At 56.1% G+C, this 19,506-nt stretch overlaps 2 protein-coding genes across 14 annotated transcripts in view; one reads left to right on the top strand and one right to left on the bottom strand.

The window, feature by feature from the left end:
- The window catches only part of EMID1 (EMI domain containing 1), a 39,160-nt gene extending 25,219 nt beyond the window's left edge, over positions 1-13,941 (top strand). For 2 of the 8 annotated variants that reach the window (XM_043437418.1, XM_043437388.1), the window contains 3 exons: positions 3,888-3,932; positions 9,922-10,012; positions 13,197-13,941. In XM_043437418.1, coding sequence (XP_043293353.1) covers positions 3,888-3,932; positions 9,922-10,012; positions 13,197-13,321 — 261 coding nt within the window. In that variant the 3' untranslated portion in view covers positions 13,322-13,941. Of the gene's footprint in view, positions 1-3,887; positions 3,933-6,972; positions 8,223-9,008; positions 9,094-9,921; positions 10,013-13,196 lie in introns of those variants that run through there. The other 6 variants (XM_043437428.1, XM_043437397.1, XM_043437408.1 and 3 more) reach the window with 4 other exon arrangements.
- A 282-nt stretch (positions 13,942-14,223) lies between these two features.
- On the bottom strand, positions 14,224-19,435 carry RHBDD3 (rhomboid domain containing 3). Of its 6 annotated transcripts, none has more exons than XM_043437465.1 (7): positions 19,198-19,357; positions 18,863-19,021; positions 17,066-17,255; positions 16,050-16,433; positions 14,996-15,158; positions 14,620-14,907; positions 14,224-14,532 (listed from the first exon to the last, which is right to left on the bottom strand). In XM_043437465.1, the coding sequence occupies exons 2-7, from the start codon at positions 18,923-18,925 to the stop codon at positions 14,355-14,357; spliced, it is 1,266 nt and encodes a 421-aa protein (XP_043293400.1). In that variant the 5' UTR covers positions 18,926-19,021; positions 19,198-19,357; the 3' UTR covers positions 14,224-14,354. The 6 variants fall into 6 exon arrangements, with proteins under 6 accessions (XP_043293400.1, XP_043293419.1, XP_043293409.1 ...); XM_043437484.1 differs by lacking the exon at positions 18,863-19,021 and adding an exon at positions 17,831-17,922 and having other exon boundaries at positions 19,198-19,333; XM_043437474.1 differs by lacking the exon at positions 19,198-19,357 and adding an exon at positions 17,831-17,922 and having other exon boundaries at positions 18,863-19,000.
- Positions 19,436-19,506: the final 71 nt, after the last annotated feature.

Raw genomic sequence — 19,506 nt, 5'->3', positions numbered from 1 at the left:
AATCTCCAAGTACTGGGGAGTTTCTAATTATCCTTTTCTTTTCTTTTTGGCTGTGCCGTGTTATGGGACCTTTGTTCCCCAACCAGGGATGGAACGCACGCCTTCTGTAGTGCAAGTGCGGAGTCCTAACCACTGGACCGTTAGGGAAGTCCCTCCAGTTACCTTTTGTTAGGGATTTCCAGTTTAATTCCACTATGGTCTAAGAGCATATATTGTATGATGCTGGAAAGTGAAAGTGAAAGTCGCTTACTTGTGCCTGACTCTTTGCAGCCCCATGGACTGTACGGTCCATGGAATTCTCCAGACCAAAATACTGGAGTGGGTAGCCTTTCCCTTCTCCAGGGGATCTTCCCAAACCAGGAATCGAACAGGGGTCCCCTGCATTGCAGGCAGATTCTTTACCAACTATCAGGGAAGCCCAATGTATGATGTTCATTGTTTTTAATTTGTTGAGATATATTTTATGGGCCAGAATGTGGTTTGCCTTGGTGAATGTTCCATGTGAGCTTGAGAAGAATGAAAAATATTTTAATTAATTGATTGATTTTTATTTTTGGTTGCGCTGGGTCTCTGTGGCTATGCGAGCTTTTCTCTAGTTGCTGTGAGCGGGGCTGCTCTTCACCGCAGCGCACAGGCTGCTTGCTGCAGTGGCTTCTCTCGTGGAACACAGGCTCTGGGTGCACGGGCTTCAGTAGCTGTGGCTGTTGGTCTCTAGAACCCACTGGTTTCAGCAGTTGTGCTGCTCCACGGTATGTGGGGTCTTCCCGGACTAGAGATTGAACCTGTGTCCCCTGCATTGGCAGGCGGATTCTCATCTACTGTACCAAAATACTTTTAACAGGAAAAATCTAAATAATATTAGATCTTAGACCCATGTGTCCAACACAAAAACCTTAAGAAACAGAACTGGTCAGCACCTTTGACTCTCTCCCGTGCTCCTCCCCTGTCACGCTGTCCTTCCCTTAAAGATGTTTTAAGGGAGCGTGAAATCCTGGCCAGCAGACTGAGGAGCCTAAGACTCCTGGTCAGCAGACTGAGCAGACTGAGGTAGCGTTCTCGTGATTTTTTTCCTGTTCTAGGTAGAACTTCAGGGAAGGTGTGATCTGGGAGACTAAAGGCTGAAATTCTGTTGGATTTGTGTTTCTGGACCATGGTCTCTGATACCAGCAAGAAGGGCCTTTGCTGGGATAGGAGTACTTATTAAGAGGCCTGGGAAGAATGTGGTTGTCCTCAGCTAACTGACCTTATAAAGAGGGCCTTCAGCTGAATTCTAGTGTTTCTCTTTGGCTTTTAGAATTTCCATTTCTCTGCTTATATTAGCCATCTGTTCTTAAATGTTGTCTATTTTTCCCATGCAAGCCCTTGGTATTAATCATAGCAGTTTTCCTTCTGTATATTTGCGTTTTTTTTTAAGCCTATCTGATAATTCCAACATACATAGCCTATCTGACTCCAGTTATGATACTTATTCAGCCTCTTAAAACTGTGCTTTTTGCCTTGTAGTACATCTAGTAAATTTTTTGTTGAAAGGTAGATATGATGTGGGCTTCCCCGGTGGCTCAGTGGTAAAGAATCCACCTGCAATGCAGGAGACGTGGTTTGATCCCTGGGTCGGGTGGATCTCCTGGAGGAGGGAAATGGCTACCCACTCCAGTATTCTTGCTTGTGAAATCCCAGGACAGAGGATCCTGGCGGGTTATAGTCCATGGGGTCGCAGAAGAGTCAGATACAACTTAGCGACTAAACAGCAACGGGAACAAGCCTCTGCAGCAAGCAGGCCTTTAGTAAGGCAGTGGTGAAGGGTCGGGAGGAAGTGCCCTGTGGTTGTATTGTTAGGTCTCAGGGTTTCGTTGAGCCTGTGCCCCTGGGCGGTGAACCTCACAAGTGCTTCTCAATTTTATTTTGGTTTCTCCCCTTTACGTGGAACAAGATGGCCAGAGCGGGCTGGAATTGGGGTATTTCCCTTCTCCCATGTCAAAGGCTAAAATTGGCTAAAGATGGGTATTTCCCTACTCCCATGTTAATCAGGGACAGATAAGACCAGCCAGTTAGGCTCTGGAAAAGTAGCTTCTCCTTTGGGCAGGCCTTGTTCAGAAGAACTGAATGCTCTGGGGTGTTTCAAGATGGTTCCTCTCCCCTCTCCCCCCCCCCAAAAAAAACAAAAAAAACAGGAGGGGGTTTTTCTCCAGGGTTCACTGTGAGGACCAGCTAGAGCTCCTGGAGGTAAAACTCATGAAAGTGTTCTGCCACCCCGCCAACTCCACCATCAGCCCCACCCAGAGACTGGGTCTCCTGGAATTTTCAGCTCTGGGACTTGTCCACACTGAGCCTCCAGCATTTTGGCAATTACTTTCAGGTTTCACCAGCCTGGCACTGGGTTCTCAGGAAGTCTCTTGCTCCACTCAGCTGCGGCCCGCCTGTCTGTCTGTCTCTGCAGCTTGGGATGGGGGTGGGGAGGTGTAGGCAGCAGCTTGCCTGGTGACCTTACATCTTTGATGGCTCAAAGAAGAACTGTTGATTTTTTGTTTTTCAGCTCCTTACTTATTGTGAGGACAGAATGGTGACTTCTAAGCTCTTTATATGCTGGACCAGAAACCAGAAATCTGTTTTGTTTTGATCTTCAATCACACTTGGGAAAAAAAAAACTGGTTGATGTGTCTTCAAATGTTTTTCCTGTTTCTGCCCTTGCTTCTTTCCTCTGGGACTCCAGTTATGCTTAAGTGAGGCTCCCGGGAGTCACTGAGGCTCTGTCAATTTTCAAAAAAAAGTCTTTCCTCTCTTTGTGCTTCAGTTAGAATTGTTGCATTGACCCGTTGTCAAGTTAATTGATTCTCTCTTCTGTTTTGGCCCATCTTCAGTTAATCCCAGCTAATGAATTTTTTATTTCAAATATTATTTTCATTTCTAGGATTTCCATTTGATTCTTCTTTATAATTTTCACATCCCTTCTGAAATTTGTTATTTATCACCCATTATATTAATTCCACTAGATTCTTTAACATATTTGTCACGGATTTTTTTTAATTTAAAAATGATTTTATTCTATTTTATCAAAAATTTTTAAACTTCATACAATTTTTAAAGGTTACTTTCCATTTATAGTTATTATGAAATATTGGCTATATTTGCTGTATTTTACAATACATTCTTAAGCCTATTTTATACCCAACAGTTTGTGTCACAGATATTTTCAACTCCATGTCTAGTAATTCAAATATCTGGGTTGCCTATGGATCTGTTTCTATGGACTGATTTTTCTGTTGAGGATGGGTCACATTTTTTGGTTTCTTCACATGTCTAATAATTCTGTATTGCATATTGGACAATGTAGATGTCATAGTGAAGAGAATCATCCTCTGATGAGTGTTGACTTTTGCTCTAGCTGAGGGCAAGCCCTCAGCTTTGTGACTTTAGGATGGGCAGTTCGCGGACCATCCAAGAATTAGAGGAGAGAGTCTCTACTGACTTTGCTTCCCTGCTGTGGCTCTCTGCTTTCCAGTATCTTCCCCTCAATTTCCTCCTCCTTTGCGGTCTCAACCCCAGCCTCTGACTCCTCAGGCCAGGAAGACCAAAGCTTCCCGCTTGAGCCATTTGCCAGGCAGAGGGGCCTGGGATGAGCCCTCAGAGGAAAAACCATAAAAGCATGGATGTTATCCAGTGTGGTTCCCTTCTTTCTAAGGTCAGATATCCTTCAGTTACTGGCTATTCTTTATCACTTTCCATTGCCTTCGAACAGTTGGGTTTTTTTGCATTTTTATCTTGTGTTAGTCCAAACAAGCTACTCCCTATCTCTCTCAGCCTAGCTCAGCCTCTCTCTCTCTCCCCACAACCCCCAAGCCCTCTTTCCTTCCCTCTCTCACTGCTCCTACCTCTCTCTCTCCTCGCAGGGAGAACCTGGCCCCAAAGGAGACCCTGGTGAGAAGAGCCACTGGGTAAGCTCTAGCCCAGCGCTGACGTCCCGCTGCCCCCCTGCCCTGGACACTCAGGAGATTATACGGGGTGGGGGCAGCCCATCCAAATCCCCTTTGCAACCTGGTCTCCCCGGGCAGAGCCTCCCCAGTTCTCAGCCCCTGCCCCCTCCCCGCAGCCTGCCCCTCCCCAGTGGGCAGGGCTGGCCTTATCAGCAGACCTACACTCTCTGTCTTCCGCCCTGTTTCTGTCTTCTCTCTGCGGCCTTTGCAGGCCGGGGTGACCCTGCCGCTTCCTCCTGGGCAGTTTGGGCTGACCCAGTCCAGACTGCATGCCCTGCCGCCATAGCCCTTCCCAGCAAGGGCTTTGGCTTCTGCTCCCCTGTCTGCAAAAGAAAGGGAAGCAAGAAAACAACATCCACACAGAAGAGGGGGCCAGAAGGCCTTAGGAAAGCCATGAAGCACAGGAAGGGAGGTGCAGAAACGCCGAGGTACACAGGAGCCCTTTGGTAAAAGGGATGGGGCACTGGACACCACCGAACACATTGGAAACGGTGAATCATAGGAAGGGAGGCCTGGAAACCATCATGGACCCAGTGTACATGGTGAATGAAGTCAAGGGACCTAGATCCATTGTACCCAGAAGACGTACAATTAACATGAGGTCCTCAACACCATCATATCCACAGGAAACCCATGAGGAGGGGAAGGAGAGGCCTAGAAACTGCCATACGCACCAGAGAACCATGGAAAATGAAATAAGGAGATCTAGAAACCACTGTACACAAAGGAAGCCTAGAAACCGTCACATGCACAGAAGATATAGAATAAATGGGAAAGGGGACCTAGAAGCCTTCACCGTCATGAGAGAGAGTTGCAGTGAATGAATTTCAGGGCCTAGAAATCACCGCCCCCCACCAGGAAACATGGAGGGAGCACCAGAAGCCCCACAATGCAGGGACCTGGAAACCACCACTGCCATAGGAGGCATTTGGAGAACAGACATTTGGGATGGGGGCAGACAGGAGAGGCCATTGGGGCATTCTTCTGGAGGCTGGCATTGTGCCCCCTCCCTCCCCCACCCGCTCCTGGTGCAGTCTGGCTGGGACGCCCTACTTCCTGGCAGGCCCTAGTTAATGAAGACAGGGGGGCACCCAGCACCTGCCCCGCCCTCTGTGCTCCTGACTGTGGGTCAGTGATGGATACAGCCGTGGGAGCCCGCCCCCCCCATGCACGAGCCCTCCCCTGTGTCTTCCCATGACGCGTGGGGTCCTGCTACCTCTCTGTCAAGCCTCTCCCAGCCCCTCATTGCCACCCTACTCGCTTCCCCACCTTCCACCCCCTAGTGGCTCCAGACTCTCTTAAGCATACTGTCAGCATCGGCATGAGCTGGGCTGGGGGTCAGCTAGACCCAGGAGATCCCAGCCTTCCGGCCCCTTCACTGGCTTCTTCAGAGGCCTGGGGGAGGTGGGAGAAGTGGGATGAAGGCTGAATTAGGCTGGGCAGCCCCATCCCTATATGGGGGGCCCAACAGGAAGACAGATGCCTGAGCTCTCTCAGAACAGACCTCAAACTCAGAACCACCTTTGGGAGAGACTCCCACCGCCATGAGGTAGCAGGGCCCCTGCCCATCCACCTGCCTTCCCCTCACCCACCTACCTGCTTTTCTGTCCCTGCTTGCCGCCTGCCTGGGAGGGGACCTGCTGGGCTGGGGGCTGCATGAGGCTCTGGGGGCTGGGGGACCAGCTCTGTTGGGGGCAGGTGGGGATGAGGTCTGCGTGGGGAAGGGCTCCTGTTCCCACACTCACCTGCCAGTCCCCACTTGGTGAAGCTCTTGCAGACATTGACCTGGCTGTGGCTCAGCAGTGACACCCAGTGGTCAGGAGGATCCGCTGCAGGCACTGGCCCATCCAGACCAAAGCCCATACCCCTTATTCAGATAGGAAAAGCTGAGGTCCAACTCCACAGAGTGAATTATTGGCAGAGCTGGAACTGAAGCCCAGGCTTTTCAGCTCCTAGGGCTTGGGGAGCCAGCTAACTGTCCCCAAGCACCTCCTTGGTAGTGCCAGGCCCCAGACTGGGCACGGTGGACACAGATGTGATCTGGACACAGTCCCCACCTTCAGAGTGGTCACAGTAGGGGTGGGAGGGAACAGACCAGTAACCAGAAGTGACAGGACAGGGGGGAGCTCAGCTGTGATGGCAGGGGGCAATTCAGCATCTTCTTGTTGGGGAGACTCAGGCTGAGGCCTGGCAAAGGGTGTTCTGGCAGAGGAGAGGAAACATCATGTGCAAAGGCCCTGGGGCAAGGGCAAGCCTGGGGTGTCTGAGGAGCTGCAAATACTTGGAGTGACAGAGGGTGACAGGCAAGGAGTGAGACACAAGCCAAAGAGGCTTTTGGGACTTAAGAGGCCATATTGAGAAATGTGAAGTTTGTGCTGTAGGTGGTGGGGAGCAACTCATTGAAATGTTAAGCAGGGGAGTGATATGGTCAGATTTTTATTAGCAAAAGATCCCTCTGATTGCCACGTGGAGAATGGATGGGAAAAGGGAGCAACGTGGGAGCAGAAAGAGGGACTAGACAGGAGGCTGTCCTCGTCATCCTGGCAAGAGGCTGCGGGGGCCGGAACTGGGAGGCGGACAGTGAAGATGGACAGATGTCAGTGGAGCTGAGAGACACGTGGGTGCTAGTCTGGCTGTGGGATGAGGGGGCGAGAAGTTAAGGGAGATGTTTACAATAGAGAAAGACAGAAGACAGCCAGGAGAAGCTGACCCTCTGAGCTTTCTCCGTGGAAACCGGGAATGTCTGTATGACAGCTAAGGGGCTGTCCAGCAGGCCCTGGACACTCAGGCCAGGCTTGGGGGCACTGGGGCATCATCGATGCAAATAGCAGGCCACTTACCCAGAATATTTATTTTTGCATTTCCCCCCCAGATTTTTACTTTGAAAAATTTCAAATATATAGAAAAGTTAGTTCAATGACTGTCCTTATACCCTTCTTCTAGGCTGACCAGTTATTACTATTTTGCCACATTTGTTCTTTCACTCTTTATATATTTACAGATCTTTTTTCCTAATCCATTGGAAAGTAAGTTGCAGACCTCATCTGCATCTCCCCCAACACATCAATGTGTGTCTTGAAAGAGTATGGACGTTCTCCCAAAGAGCCACAGTACCACAGTCACCCCTAAAAAAGTTGACATTAATTCAGCTACTTAGTATACAGCTTACCTATAAAGCAGATGGCAACCCACTCCAGTACCCTTGCCTGGAGAATCCCATGGACAGAGGAGCCGGGTAGGCTACAGTCCATGGGGTCGCAAAGAGTTGGACACGACTGAGCAACTTCACTTCACTACCTATAAATTTTACCAGTCACCTCCAAAATGCATTTTGTAGCTGGTTTAAAACAAACAAACATACAAACAAACAAAACGAACCCAAGATCAAATCAAGATTCGTGTATTGCATTTGGTTGTCATGTCACTAGGTTCTTCTAATCCAGAACAGGCCCCCTGCCCTTTTCTTCTTTCTCTTGAGGTTGTCTTTGTGAGACTGTCCCTCTGTCTAGACCGGCCTGACAGTTCCCTGTGATGAGATGCAGGTGAACCGCCCTCCACAGGTGCACCAGCTGGGGAGGTGGTGCCCTCTGACTGAATCTCATCAGGAGACGTGTGACGGCAGCTTGTCCCACTGTCCATGCTCCAGAGGCTTACCGTGGTTTCTGAAGGTCATCTACGTTTAGACGGGTGTTAATACTTGAAGCGGAGTCACTGTGACCCGGTGACCCCCAGGCTCCACGGCCAGTCAGTGGAGAACAGTCCCATCCCATCCTGTGATGTGGACAGGACAGCCAGGTCATAAGGGCCGGTCCTAGCATGGCCATGGGCTCGCTCAGAGCGGCCACGTTGCGAGGACTCGTTAGATGTTTTTTGTGGGAAGAGCTACCTTGAAGGTAGCAATTGTCCCAAGATGCATATTATACCCCATCCCTTCATTTAATCTGCAGTAAGTAAAGGACTCAGAAGAGACTCCCAGATGTGTCAGGGCTGGAATAGTTCTTGCCGTCCTGGTGCTTGGTCAGAATTAAGATCTCTACATCCCGGAAGTACCTTTAGTCTGGACTAGGAAAGAGGAAGGAAGGAGTAAGGGTGTGTGGAGTTTTGACAAGACCATGGGCCTTATGCTAGGGGGAGGAAAGGACAGATGGACAGACCCTGGGAAGAAGGGAAGGTGAAGGCCAGCTGGCGGTCCCTGACCAGAGCCCTGGGCAGCGTCAGCACCACTTGAGACAGGAGACCCCAGAGCAGGGAGGTCCAGGGGAGGGGTTTGAGGGGTGCTGGAGACTCAGCTGAGACGAGAGGGCGGGGCTGAGGGCTGGGCTCCCTCGTGTGCAGCATATGGACCTGGAGCTGTCAGAGCCCTTGGGAGGAAGGGGCCCAAAAGGACTGGGGAGGGGGCACCTGGGCCTGGACTTCAGCCTTGCCAGCATTTTAAGCCTAGCTACCCAACAGTGATGCCACTCAGACATCTCCTGATTTTACACTGATATGTTCATTTGGACATGAGTGGGAAGACGATTGGAAAGTAGCCTGATCCCAGTGGTGGAGTTAATTAGACGAGACAAACACAGTATTGAAGGCAAAACTGAGTCAGTTCAAAGACTGCTAAGTAAACAACAGTGCAAGTGGCCCAGGGATGTGGCAGGAATCCTGCGGATGTTGTGAGAACAGCTGGTTTCAGGCAGCAGAGATGCAAGAGCGGCTATGGCTCTGGGGCAGCCTCATGGCAGGCCCCAGGATGGCAGGGCTGCCCCTGCAGACTGGCTTCCCCCCACCCCCAGTGCAGCGAAGACGTGCAGGGCTGTGGGCAGAGAGCAGACAGCTGGGTGGGATCCTCCCAAGGGGGTTGCTTCTGCCTGCCTTGTCCCCCTCCTGTCTTCTCCGAGTCTTGTTCTGGCTGTCCGTGGGCCCTGGGCTGTGGCAGGTGGTGAGGGGCTGCGGGTGCATGCCCAGGGTGGGGCATGGGCCTCCAACAAGCTTTGCAGGGCCCCCCTCCCCTGCCCCCTTCACGGCTGCATCTGTCTCTTTCCTCCACAGGGGGAGGGGTTGCACCAACTACGCGAGGCTTTGAAGATTTTAGCTGAGAGGGTTTTAATCTTGGAAACAATGATTGGGCTCTATGGTGAGTAGAGACAGATGGACAGACAGCCCAGCCCCCGCCCGCCAGCCTTCCCCAGGCCCCCCAGGGTGGAGCTGCCTGGGCCCAGTCAAGAGGCTGGAGAAGGTACCTGACCTTCTCCAGGTGGGGATGTGAAAGGTCAAGACCACTCATCCCTCGATGACTGGTCCCACGAGTCCACAGGGGAAGTGGGGAGCCCCAGAAACCCAGGCCTCCACCCCTGTGGTCAGACCTGGGGCTCCAGAAACTGGGTAATGTGGTTTCCAGGCCTGCAGAGGTGTCAGGGCTGACAGATTTTGAGTCTGAAGGGAATGATGGGCAGCAGAGGATTGTGGGTAACAGAGCCAGACTGCAACAGTACAGGGGATCATGGGTAATAACGTCAGAACCTGGGCCACCGGGAGGATTATGGGCAATGGATCCAGACTCCAGGCAGAGCCAGTGTGCACGTCCACGGGCCAGCAGGTCACAGGGCTAGACTCCAGCAGGGCAGGGGACTGTGGGTGACACAGCCAGGCTCGGGTCCCAGGGGATTCTGGGTGATGTACCACCCTCCAGCTCTGACCCGAGAGGCACTCACTCAGCAGGCCCTCCTGGTCCCAGGATGACCTGGGAGTGGGCTGGGACATCCTCCCCCAGGCATTCATCCACCAGTTCTCCACCCATCTGGTCACTTAAGGAGCCAAGTGAGCCCCGTCCCCACTTAGAAGGAGAGACCAAGATCCTGACAGAGATTCGAGCCCAGGTTCCTGCCCCTCCCCTCAACTCCCCGGCCCAGCCCGCCCCCGGAGGCCAGACTCGCACCGTCTGCTCTTCTCGATCTCCCATCAGGCTCCTAGCTTACAGAGCTTCCTGCAGCAGCAGGCTCAGCTGGAGCTCCTGGCCAGACGGGTCACCCTGCTGGAAGCCATCATCTGGCCAGGTAACGGCAGGGCGGGCAGGCAGGGGCAGCCCCTGCCAGGAAGGGCCTGGGAAGGGCCTGGGAAGACAGACGGCACCTCCCAACACTGGATCCAGACTAGCAGCCACCACCCCCTCTTCAGCCCTTCCATCCGGCCAGCAGACAGTGTCTGGCACAGAGAAGGTCCTGGTGACTAGATCCCGAGTGACTGAGCACCTGCCCTGTGCCAGGCACCTCGCCGGACAGGTTCCAACAGATAAGACAGACACAGTCCTGCTCTCGCGGAGTTTAGGGTGCTGCTGCGGGGGGGGTGGGGTGGGGAGGGGAGCCCTGGAACTGGGTGTTAAATCCAGGGTGAGGAATACCATAGCGGAGTGAGTACTGGCAACCAGGAAAGCACAGAAGTGCTCCTGATGCAGGCTGGGGTGTGGCACCTCGGGAGGGCTTCCTGGAGGAGGCATCTGAGTGGAGACTTGAAAGGCAAGGACCGGGGGCAAGTAAACAGGCAAGAGGAGTAGCACGGCCAAAAGCCGAGACCAGGGAGAACCCAGAGGGATTGTTCTGTGAGTTTGCTGAGGGGCGAGAGCTGAGGCTAGAAGATCTGGCAGGCGCCCGTTTGAGAGGGTCCTTGAATGTAGGCATGAAAAGAGGTTAGCCACACCTGGCTGACGCAGTGAGGCTGAGGAGGTCTCCCCAAGTTAAACTGGAGTCTGTGGCGGCCCTGGAGAGAGGGAGGGATTGACTGCCCTTGGGGTTAATCCTCCCCTACCTGCGAAGAGGCCCCAACAGCCACTCTTCTCCCAGACGCCCCATCTCTCAACGCTTCAGTGCACACAGCCTCAGACATCGCATGTAACCTCATGTCTGTTCTACAGATGGGGAAACTGAGGCCCCCAGCAGGAAGGAAAGCTGAGGTTGGAGCCATCTCCTTCATTTGGCAAAAATGTAGGGCACACCTGCTGCGTGCTGGGTCTGGGCAGGTGCAGAGGCCGATCTCAGGGTACCTGCCTTGGTGGTGGTGGGGTCTTCAGCATCTATAAAGGTGAGGGCCACAGGGAACAGGCGCACCAAAGGATGAGTGTGAAGGGAAGCCTTCCTGCAAGATGGGACCCTTGCATTAGTCATGGAAGGTTCTGAGTGTGCTGGGAGGAGGGAGGAAGGCAGCCCCCACAGAGCCCCGTCTACCAGGGGTGGGAAGGTGTGCGGGGTCTGCTTACAGAGCTGCTCCCGCCGCGCCACATGGCTTCCCCAACTTCTAGAAACTTCTCCAACCATCTCCCAGACCTTCTCCTCTCCCAGGACCAAGGACCAAATCCCAGGCTCTCAGCTCTTTGTCAGGTGCCCCCCCACGCCCCCTCTCAGGAGGAGGACTGGGACAGGAGCCAGAAAGGACACACTGTGGCCTTGCCTCTGTGCCCCGCCCCTCCTTCAGCAGCCCAGGGAGGAGGTGCCAGGCCCCTGGCAGGGCCCATGTCCACTCAGTGTGGCCTGGAAAGGGGGTGCGGGAGGAGGGGAGCAGAGGAGATGGAACCCTCCCCGCTGTTGCATCATGCACAGCAGGTGCTAACAGAAGACCCAGATGGGCTCGTGTTTAGACTGTGATTGATAACGATAGTAGTAACAGCTGTCACCCACCCGGGTCACCTGGGCCGGGGAACTTATATCCATCATCTCCAGTCCTTGTAACATGCATTCTAGGTGGGCAGTACCATGTCCACCTCACAGAGGGAGAAACATGGGTTCAGAGGGCTCGCGCGACTCCTGCAGTGACACAGGGAGAGCTGTGAGCCCCCGGGGCCCCCTCGGTCTGGCCTAAAGCTCCAGCTCTTTGGGCTCCTTCAGCAGAGGTTCTCCAACCCTTCTGCTCCGCTAGGCACTGAGGGGGGCCCAGGGGAAACCAAGGCCTTGAATTTGGTCATGTCAGAAACAGCATCTCATGACCGACTCACTGTGACCAGACCTGCAGGAGTTGAAGACACACCAACCTTGTGACTATTGTAATCCAATATTTACTGTGAAAACCACTTTCCACTCCTGGTCACCTTAAACACTTTACAGGAGTGTCACCCCCAAATCCCAGAACGGGCTTAGAGGTTCTGGGACTTGCTCAAGGCCGCATGACTGGAATATGGTGGGGCCAGGACTTGGTCCAAGCTGATGTTGGGACCTGAGTGCTGGGCTACCCTCCTCCTGTGCCCCCTGGTTTGGGGCATGAAATGTCCCTTGACTGTGACTGCAGATACCTGTCTGCCCCAAATCTCAGTCCAGAGGTTCATGGGACACAGGGTCGGGACACTAGACACTTATGATTATGAGGCTGTAGCCGCTTTCCCTTCAGTGGGAAGCTGATGCTCAACCAGAGTCCAAGTGTTGGTCCTATGAACAGGGTTTTGGAGGCTCAGCCAAGTCCTCCATCCTGGGGCTCTCCCTCTGGAAAAACAGCCCATCCTTCCAACCTGCCTAATCCATTTGAGAAGGACTGAGGTGATAGTGACAGAAGGCTTCCTGGAGGAGGTAGGTCCTGATCTGTGTTCTGAAGGATGAGTAGGAGTTTTCCAGGTGGGAAGAATGCCAATTATTCAGTTTTACTTTTGGGGGCCAGCTAATTTGCAGGTTGGGGCATATGTCACCATAGCCAAATCGGAACTGACTTCAATAATCACTGGAGTTGCCCAGGGCCTCTGTATCTGGACCATCCCCCGAGTCTTAGAGATGAGACAACTGAGACCCTGACCGAGGTCCAAAGCTACACAGTAGATCAGTGGCAGATCCTGGCCTTCCTAAACCCTTCCCCACTACAGGTGGTGTAACCCAAGGAGAGAGAAAGAGTGATGCCTGGCCTTAGTTTACCCAGATATGAAATGGGAATGACTCAGGGCACACCTCCACATCCAAAATATGTTAATGAAAAAGTACTTTTTCATGGTGCATCCACTACGTACGAAGCATTTCAGAAACATGGTGGGTTTATCCCCACCTGTCATAGAAAATCAAGTAGAGGCCCTGAGTGCTTTAGTTGGGTTAGGGGCTAGTAACTCCCAGGGGGACAGGCACTAACCAGCTTTGCAGACCCCCTTCTTTCCCACAGCTCTGCTTCCAGACGACAGAGCCCCACCCCCAGAGGGCCAAGGGGAGGTGGGTGCCTCACACAGACCTCACTAACCTGGCCTCTCTCCGTCCCTCCCTCTCTTCTTCCCTCCGGCAGAACCAGAGGGGTCGGGGGCAAGCCTTGCCGGCACAGGCACCCCCAGCCTCCTGCGGGGCAAGAGGGGAGGACACGCGGCCAGCTACCGGATCGTGGCCCCCAGAAGCCGAGACGAGAGAGACTGAGGGTGGTGGTGGCCCCTTGGGGAGGGCCAGCCAGGCTTCCCTTCCCAGCCTGGCCTGGGCCAGCTGCCTCTGGGGTCTGCCTGCCCGTATTTATTGATATCCTCAGGGTTCCTTCCACCACCTAGGCCTTTGGGTGGGGGTCTTGATCCTGGCACCCCATGTGCCTCTGCCTCCTATGAGGCTGAGCAGGGACTGGGGCCTGAGAGGGAGGCATGGCCCAGGTGAGAGGTGAGGCCTTGCTCAGGGCCCTGGGCCTCAGTTTCCCTCTGTGAAATGGGGTTATGGAGGTCTGCGGGTTTGGAGCTTCTGTCATCTCATCAACTGCCCAGCCCTCCACACGCCCAGGGATGACAAGGGCGGGCAGTCTCGCCTCCCGGCTCCCCAGCCAAACCTGGGGGGCCCGCCTGTACCCCTCCTCATTTTCTGGTGCTGGTTTCCTGACCCTGAGGTCAAGCTACCTGATCTGACTGGATGTCCAGGGCTCCTTGTGTCAGTTCTGACCCCTGAACCCTCGGTCCCTTCCATGGTCCAGGGGAGGGGGCCGCCCGCTTCCACAACCGCTTGTGACAGCCCCAGCAGGTAGATGTGTATCAGCCAATAAAGGCCCCCACCTGACTGCCCACCGGGCTGGTCTGTGTGCGCTTAGATGGCCGGGCAGGCCAGCAGCTCTCCTCTGTGGCCTCTGCTGTCCCCCTGAGGGCTGTGGAGCTGGGCTCCCTGGCCATCACCTGGCAGCTGGGGGACAGGGTCGGGGGGCAGAGCAGAGGCTCAGGTCATCCCCAGCCCCGGCCAGGTGTCCAGCAAGCACTGCCCTGCTGCAGTCAGCCATTCGTTCACTGCTCGCTCATTCACTCAGCCCCCTGATGCCAACCTAAGAGTCAGACAAGCACTGCCCCACCAGATCCAGGCTGAAAAGTGAACTGGGTTTTATTCTGAACAGTACCGGGGCAGGGTGCTGGGGGGCTACCCCAGACCCCCTCCTGACTCTCAGCAGACAGGGCTAGGGCTCTTCTCACCTGAGGGCCTGCCTGTGCTACGGGGGCCCAGGACCCTCAGGGTGGGCAGGCCCTCCCCTCCCCTGAGTCACCAGCGCCTCGGTGCCCACCTCCCCGCCGACCAGCAGTGCAACAGCCCCCTCCACTCGGCCCGTGGCCGCCAGGGCCACCACCGCCTGCTCCGTGGGGAAGCCCATGCGTTCCAGCTGCTGCAGCCTGCGGCGGGGAAGGGGCAGGGAGGGAGGGTCAGGGCCGTCTCCAGCCCCCCAACAGGGCAACCCCCACCCACCCACCCCACCTTACCGCAGAGAGGAGACGGAGGACTTAGGTAGCCAGAGTGGGCTGTCGGGGCCCTGGGCTGGGCCCTCAAGCAAAGAGGCCTCGATCCCCTCCTGTAGCATCTGCTGGTCCAGGGCTGCCCACAGTGGGGTCCCCGGGGGAAAGCCGGGCCCAGACCAGGCCAGTCCAGCCTCTGAGGAGCCCTCCCAGAGCGGCTGCACAGGCCTCAGGCCCGGCGGGATCGGGACTGAGCCTTCACTGAGGGGCCAGAGGCTAGGGGAGGCCATGTGGGGAGGTCCAGGGGTAGGGGGCCTGGAGGGGCAGAAGCAGAAGAAGGCTGACTGCCAGCCACTGGCGCGGCTGCCACCACCGGGGCCAGTGTCCTTGGCATCACCCTCACCTCACTCCGGCGGGATGGGCGACAGGCAGCTCAGCTGGGCCACCTGGGGCGGGGAGGAGCTGGAGCGGCCAGCACCCCGCCAGGGCCCTGCATAGGACACCCTCCTGCAGCGCCTGCAGCCGCCACTCCGAGAGCTCCAGCCACCGGAAGGCCCCGGCCGCGTCTGTCTGCCCAGGGCAGGGCGGCCGGTCAAGGAAAACCACATACAGCTGGGGGGAGCCCATGCCACATGCCAGGTCCCGTGCCAAGTGTGTGACGGGCATTCCCTCCTGTCTCCTCACCATGGCCCTGCCAGAGCAGTGTCATCACCCTCATCAGCGCGGAGGCTGAGAGAGGAAAAGGGGCCTGCTCGTGGCTACCCAGCCAGCAAGAGGTAGTGGCATGCCTCATTCCTAAACCCGTCTCACCCCAATTCAGCCGCCCCCCCCGCCATCCCCCGAGCCCTGTGGGCTCACTCAGGCCCAGGCCTGTGACACCAGGCCCACCCCTGGGCACTGTCATAGCGAGGGCAACACGCTCCCCTCTCCAGGATCCAGCCGGGCGTCCCCAGTCCTAAGCAACCCCCGGGGCCAGCCTGCGCCCACTGTTCCCTCTGACTGCAGTGTCACCCCGCAAGGCATTAAGCCTGTGTTCAACACACCTGCAGCAGGCCGTCCCCCTTCTGAGGCCAGGAGAGCCCCAGGCTCACTTTCACCCTGGTCCTTCGCCCTCTGTGCTGACTGCGGGCCCATGCTCTCCTCTTCCACCTCTCATCGGGACCCCTCATCCTGCACGGCCTTGGTGTAGCTGCCATCTCCACTGGGACGTCCAGACTAGGCACCTCCCAGGGCCCCTCGGCGCCCAGGCTCTCCTTTAAACTGTAATTGGCACCTCTACATGGCCACGAGCCCCCAGTCCCCAGCCCAGAGCTGGAGAGAGGAGACTCGGAGATGCCCCTGGAATGCGTGTGAATGACGGGGGCCGGACTCCTTGTGCCAGTTCCTCCCTGGCACCCTGGGGGCCCAGCCACGGAACCCGTGTGTCCACAGCAGCCCTGAGCCCTGGCAAAGGATACAGGCCAGGCCGGCGAGGAGGCCACAGAAGAGCTGCAGGAAGGGTGGCTCGGAGCTGAGCAGTGGTGTCAGGGCGAGCAGCAGCCAAGGCAGGAGCCACGCTGGCAGGGCCCCCCGGGGCCGTCGAGGGCGAGAACCCTGTCCTGCCAGCATGGCCAGGTGGACGGGCATGTACCCGCAGCCCCCGGCTGCACCGGACAGCCCGAGGCCTGCCAGCAGCACCGCCAGCAGCCCGGAGGCCAGCGCGAGCAGGCTGGAGGCATGCAGGAACCGCAGTGTGCCCAGGTGGCGCTCCTGCTGCCAGCCCAGCGTGGGCAGGAGCAGCAGGCTGAGCAGCAGGCCGGGGAGGGCCGTGTGGCCCAGGGCATGTGTGAGCAGCCGGTGCGCTGGAGGAGAGAAGCGGCTTATGTGCCAGGTTAGGGGCTGTGGCCCCCGAGTCTGGCCCAGGTGTGCCGGGGCCGTCCACCAAGCCAGCCTCCCCGCCAGGGGAGTCAGAGCCTGCTCACGGCCAGCACTTTCACCCCTGGTGGAGGGGACCAAGGGCTTCCAAACGCTATGGCTACCCGCACCCCTGCTGCTTTAAGTAGAACAAGCCAGACCCAACAATCAGTCTTCTTAAGAGCAACCAACATAGGTGAGTCACTTCACTTCTGTGAACATCATTTGAGTTCCTCAAATTCTTGGGAAACAGGTGCTCATCTCCTGCCAGTCCTCAAACCCCTAGCTCCTCCTTTCCATTTTCGGGCTTAGCTGAAAGCCTTAGTTTAAGGGAAAGCCACCAGACAGGGGAGCCATCTGAAAAGAATTCCTACTCACAGGCTCCCAATCCCGTGCTGCCCCTCTGCCCTCCCTCCTCGGCTGTGGTTGAGCTGGGCATGCTCCCGGCCGAGGCGGACCTTCCCTGGAGCACTGGGTCTGACCCCTGCCTGACCGCTGCAGGATGCACGTGCTCCTGCCAACTGGTCGCAGGCCCTACAGCAAATCTCCTGCCTCCAAGGCCCATGTGGCCGGCCCTCACCCTGCCTAGGGTCCAGCAGCAGCTCTGGGGCCAGGACGAGGCTGGGGCCGGCCCCCAACAGCCACAGGGCGCTCATTAGCAGCATCAGGACAGAGGAAGCGAGAGGCAGCGCCGGGGTCAGGAGGCCAGGGGGGCCTCTGGCATTCATAACTCGGCTGAAGGTGCTCAAAGGTGGCCGTGGGACTGTGTGCTAGGGGGAAAGGAAAACAATAACAATAGTTATTATTGCAGCTTTTATCTGACCTCCTTTCAGCTACCATAGCAATAGCACCACTTTACAGAAGTAGAAACTGAGGCTGGAGAGGTCAGTGCAGGAACTTGGCTGCAGAAGAGTTCCGAGCCTAGCCATGTGCTTAGCCATTTCGCTGTCCCACCTGCCTATGTGTGAGAATGTGAAGGTCAGGCCCTCATGGGCCCTGAAAAGGAGCCTGGAGTGGGAAGCACGGGGAATGGGACACTGAACTCCCCAATTTTGGAAGGATTTGTACAGCCCCAACGGGGCAAATTGAAGGCCATCTTCTGCCTCCCTGTTCCCTCTGGCTACAGACTAGCCACCTTCCTCCCGCTCCCCTCCACTGACTTAAGAGCTCCAGGTGGCCTCAGCTGCCCTTGACCGAGCGGGCAAGGCCAGCCAAAGGGCAGGCAGATTAGGGAGCTAGTGGAGCCGGAGGGCTGGAGGAGGGGCAGCCGGAGTCCACACAGTGACACCAGACAGAGACACCCCTCCTCCAGCCCTGATCACAGCCCCTCTGGCCCAACCCTCACTTTCACAGGAAGCTTCCAGGATCCACTTCACTTCTTCCTGTTGTCGACTCCTGTCTCAGCAAGTCTAGAGCCTCTCCTTCCTCATCTGTAAACTGGGGATTAAGAAAATTCATTCCTTGTAGGATATGAAAAAGGAATGGACTAGGCAGGCCCACAACTCCTGCTGGATAAATGGTAGCCACCTAGGCGGTCCCCACCAAGGGGGAGGCCTCAACAGGGAAGCAGCCGCTCCAGCCCAGCTGCTCAATCGTGTCAATCCCCTGCCCTCGAGGCAAGGCTTTCCCTCCTGTGTTCTCCCTCCTCACATCCAGCCTGTCTTCTAAGCCCTGCTGGAATCCCCTCACTCTGGTACCCTAGCATGTCTCAGGACTCCAACTGAGCCGATGTCACAGGATAGGAAGGGAAATGCCAGAGATAAGAGGGCTGCCTCATCTGCTCCCTTGTCAGGGGCATCCTTGGCATTAAAACCCACCTGCCACTCTCTTGCAGAAAAAATATGGAAAACTCTGCCTGCAATGTCTTTCGCTCCATTTCGCCAACAGCAAACTCCTACTCATCCTCTGAAGCCCAGCTCAAAGCGCCCCTCGCCCCCACCATCATGGAGCCTACCCTATCTAATGAGTACCGCTTGGCCAGTTTTCTAGGCAGGTGATCTGAACTGGGGGAGGAGGGATGCTCCTCTCACTCACGGCCAAGTTTCCCAGGGTGCTCCTAGCACAGAGCTCCTGCTTTGTATGTGTTCGTTGAAAAGAAAGACAGTAGCTTTGTTCCAGGTCCCTCTCAAGGATTTGAATGAGCCCTGCCCTTTGCAGGACCTGGGCATCCACCTAGGGAGATCGGGTTGATTCCAAGAAGCCAGGCTGGTGTCAGCCTTGCGGCACTGCTATCCTCCTGCACCCTCCCCCCCCCCCCGGGGTACTTTAACAAGAGTAAGAGACTTGCCCTTGGACAAACTGAACTGGGATCTGAACGCTGCAGATCTCAGTCTCTTTATCTATAAAATGGAGCTGTGTACCCTCGGACCCCGCCTACCTCTCCGGGAAACCGGAAGGACAGAGTAGAAAGATAGGGATGGGGATGATTCTTCCGGGTCATGGGCAGTTGGGGGTGGGGGGGTCCCGGGTGTGCGTGAGACTCAGCTTTGTGACTTTAGGAGATGTAACCAAATTCCTTGGGCCTCAGTTTCCCCTTCTGTAGAAACAAAGAGTGTTGGATGAGGGGTGATTAAGAGACTTCGCAAATCTCGATCGTTACTTGGGGTGGGGGTGGGGGGTCTCGGGCCGGGCGCTACGTTCAGGGCCTCCCGTCCAGCCCACCGGTCTCGGCTCCCTCCCCCGCGGGCCGGGCCACGTGTCCGGGGTACTCACTGCGGAGCGCGCCCCCCCGCCCCCCGAAGGCCGAGTGGGGCCCTCGGCTGGCAGGCGGTACTCTAGCTTCCCGCCGAGGCCCGAGCCCATTCTGCTCGCCCTCCGGGCGCGTGACCCCGGCCGACCGGTCGGCACGCCACCCCCTTCTCCGCCGCCCGCCGATTAGTCAGCAGTTGTTCAAGGCCCGGGTCCCTTCCCCCTAGTGTTCCCGCCGGCCTCCGTTTTCCTCCAATGTAGTCTCTTCAGAGACGGTCCCTAGAACCTGCGGGCGTAACCATTCCCCGAACGACCCGGCGTCGACCAAAGAAT

The sequence above is a fragment of the Cervus canadensis genome, chromosome 1 (assembly GCF_019320065.1).
Source record: "Cervus canadensis isolate Bull #8, Minnesota chromosome 1, ASM1932006v1, whole genome shotgun sequence".
Classification (NCBI taxonomy): domain Eukaryota; kingdom Metazoa; phylum Chordata; class Mammalia; order Artiodactyla; family Cervidae; genus Cervus; species Cervus canadensis.
Note: the sequence above shows the minus strand (reverse complement) of the source record. Positions and strands in the feature narration are given on the sequence as shown.

What these genes read in the sequence shown, in the direction of transcription:
- RHBDD3 (XM_043437456.1), bottom strand. Translation starts at nt 19,287, where the DNA reads ATGGGCTCGGGCCTCGGCGGGAAGCTAGAGTACCGCCTGCCAGCCGAG. An exon ending in GCGGGGGGGCGCGCTCCGCA is followed by an intron (nt 17,256 to 19,197) that starts GTGAGTACCCCG and finishes CTTTCCCCCTAG; the next exon opens with CACACAGTCCCACGGCCACC. An exon ending in TCCTCCGTCTCCTCTCTGCG is followed by an intron (nt 14,533 to 14,619) that starts GTAAGGTGGGGT and finishes TCCCCGCCGCAG; the next exon opens with GCTGCAGCAGCTGGAACGCA.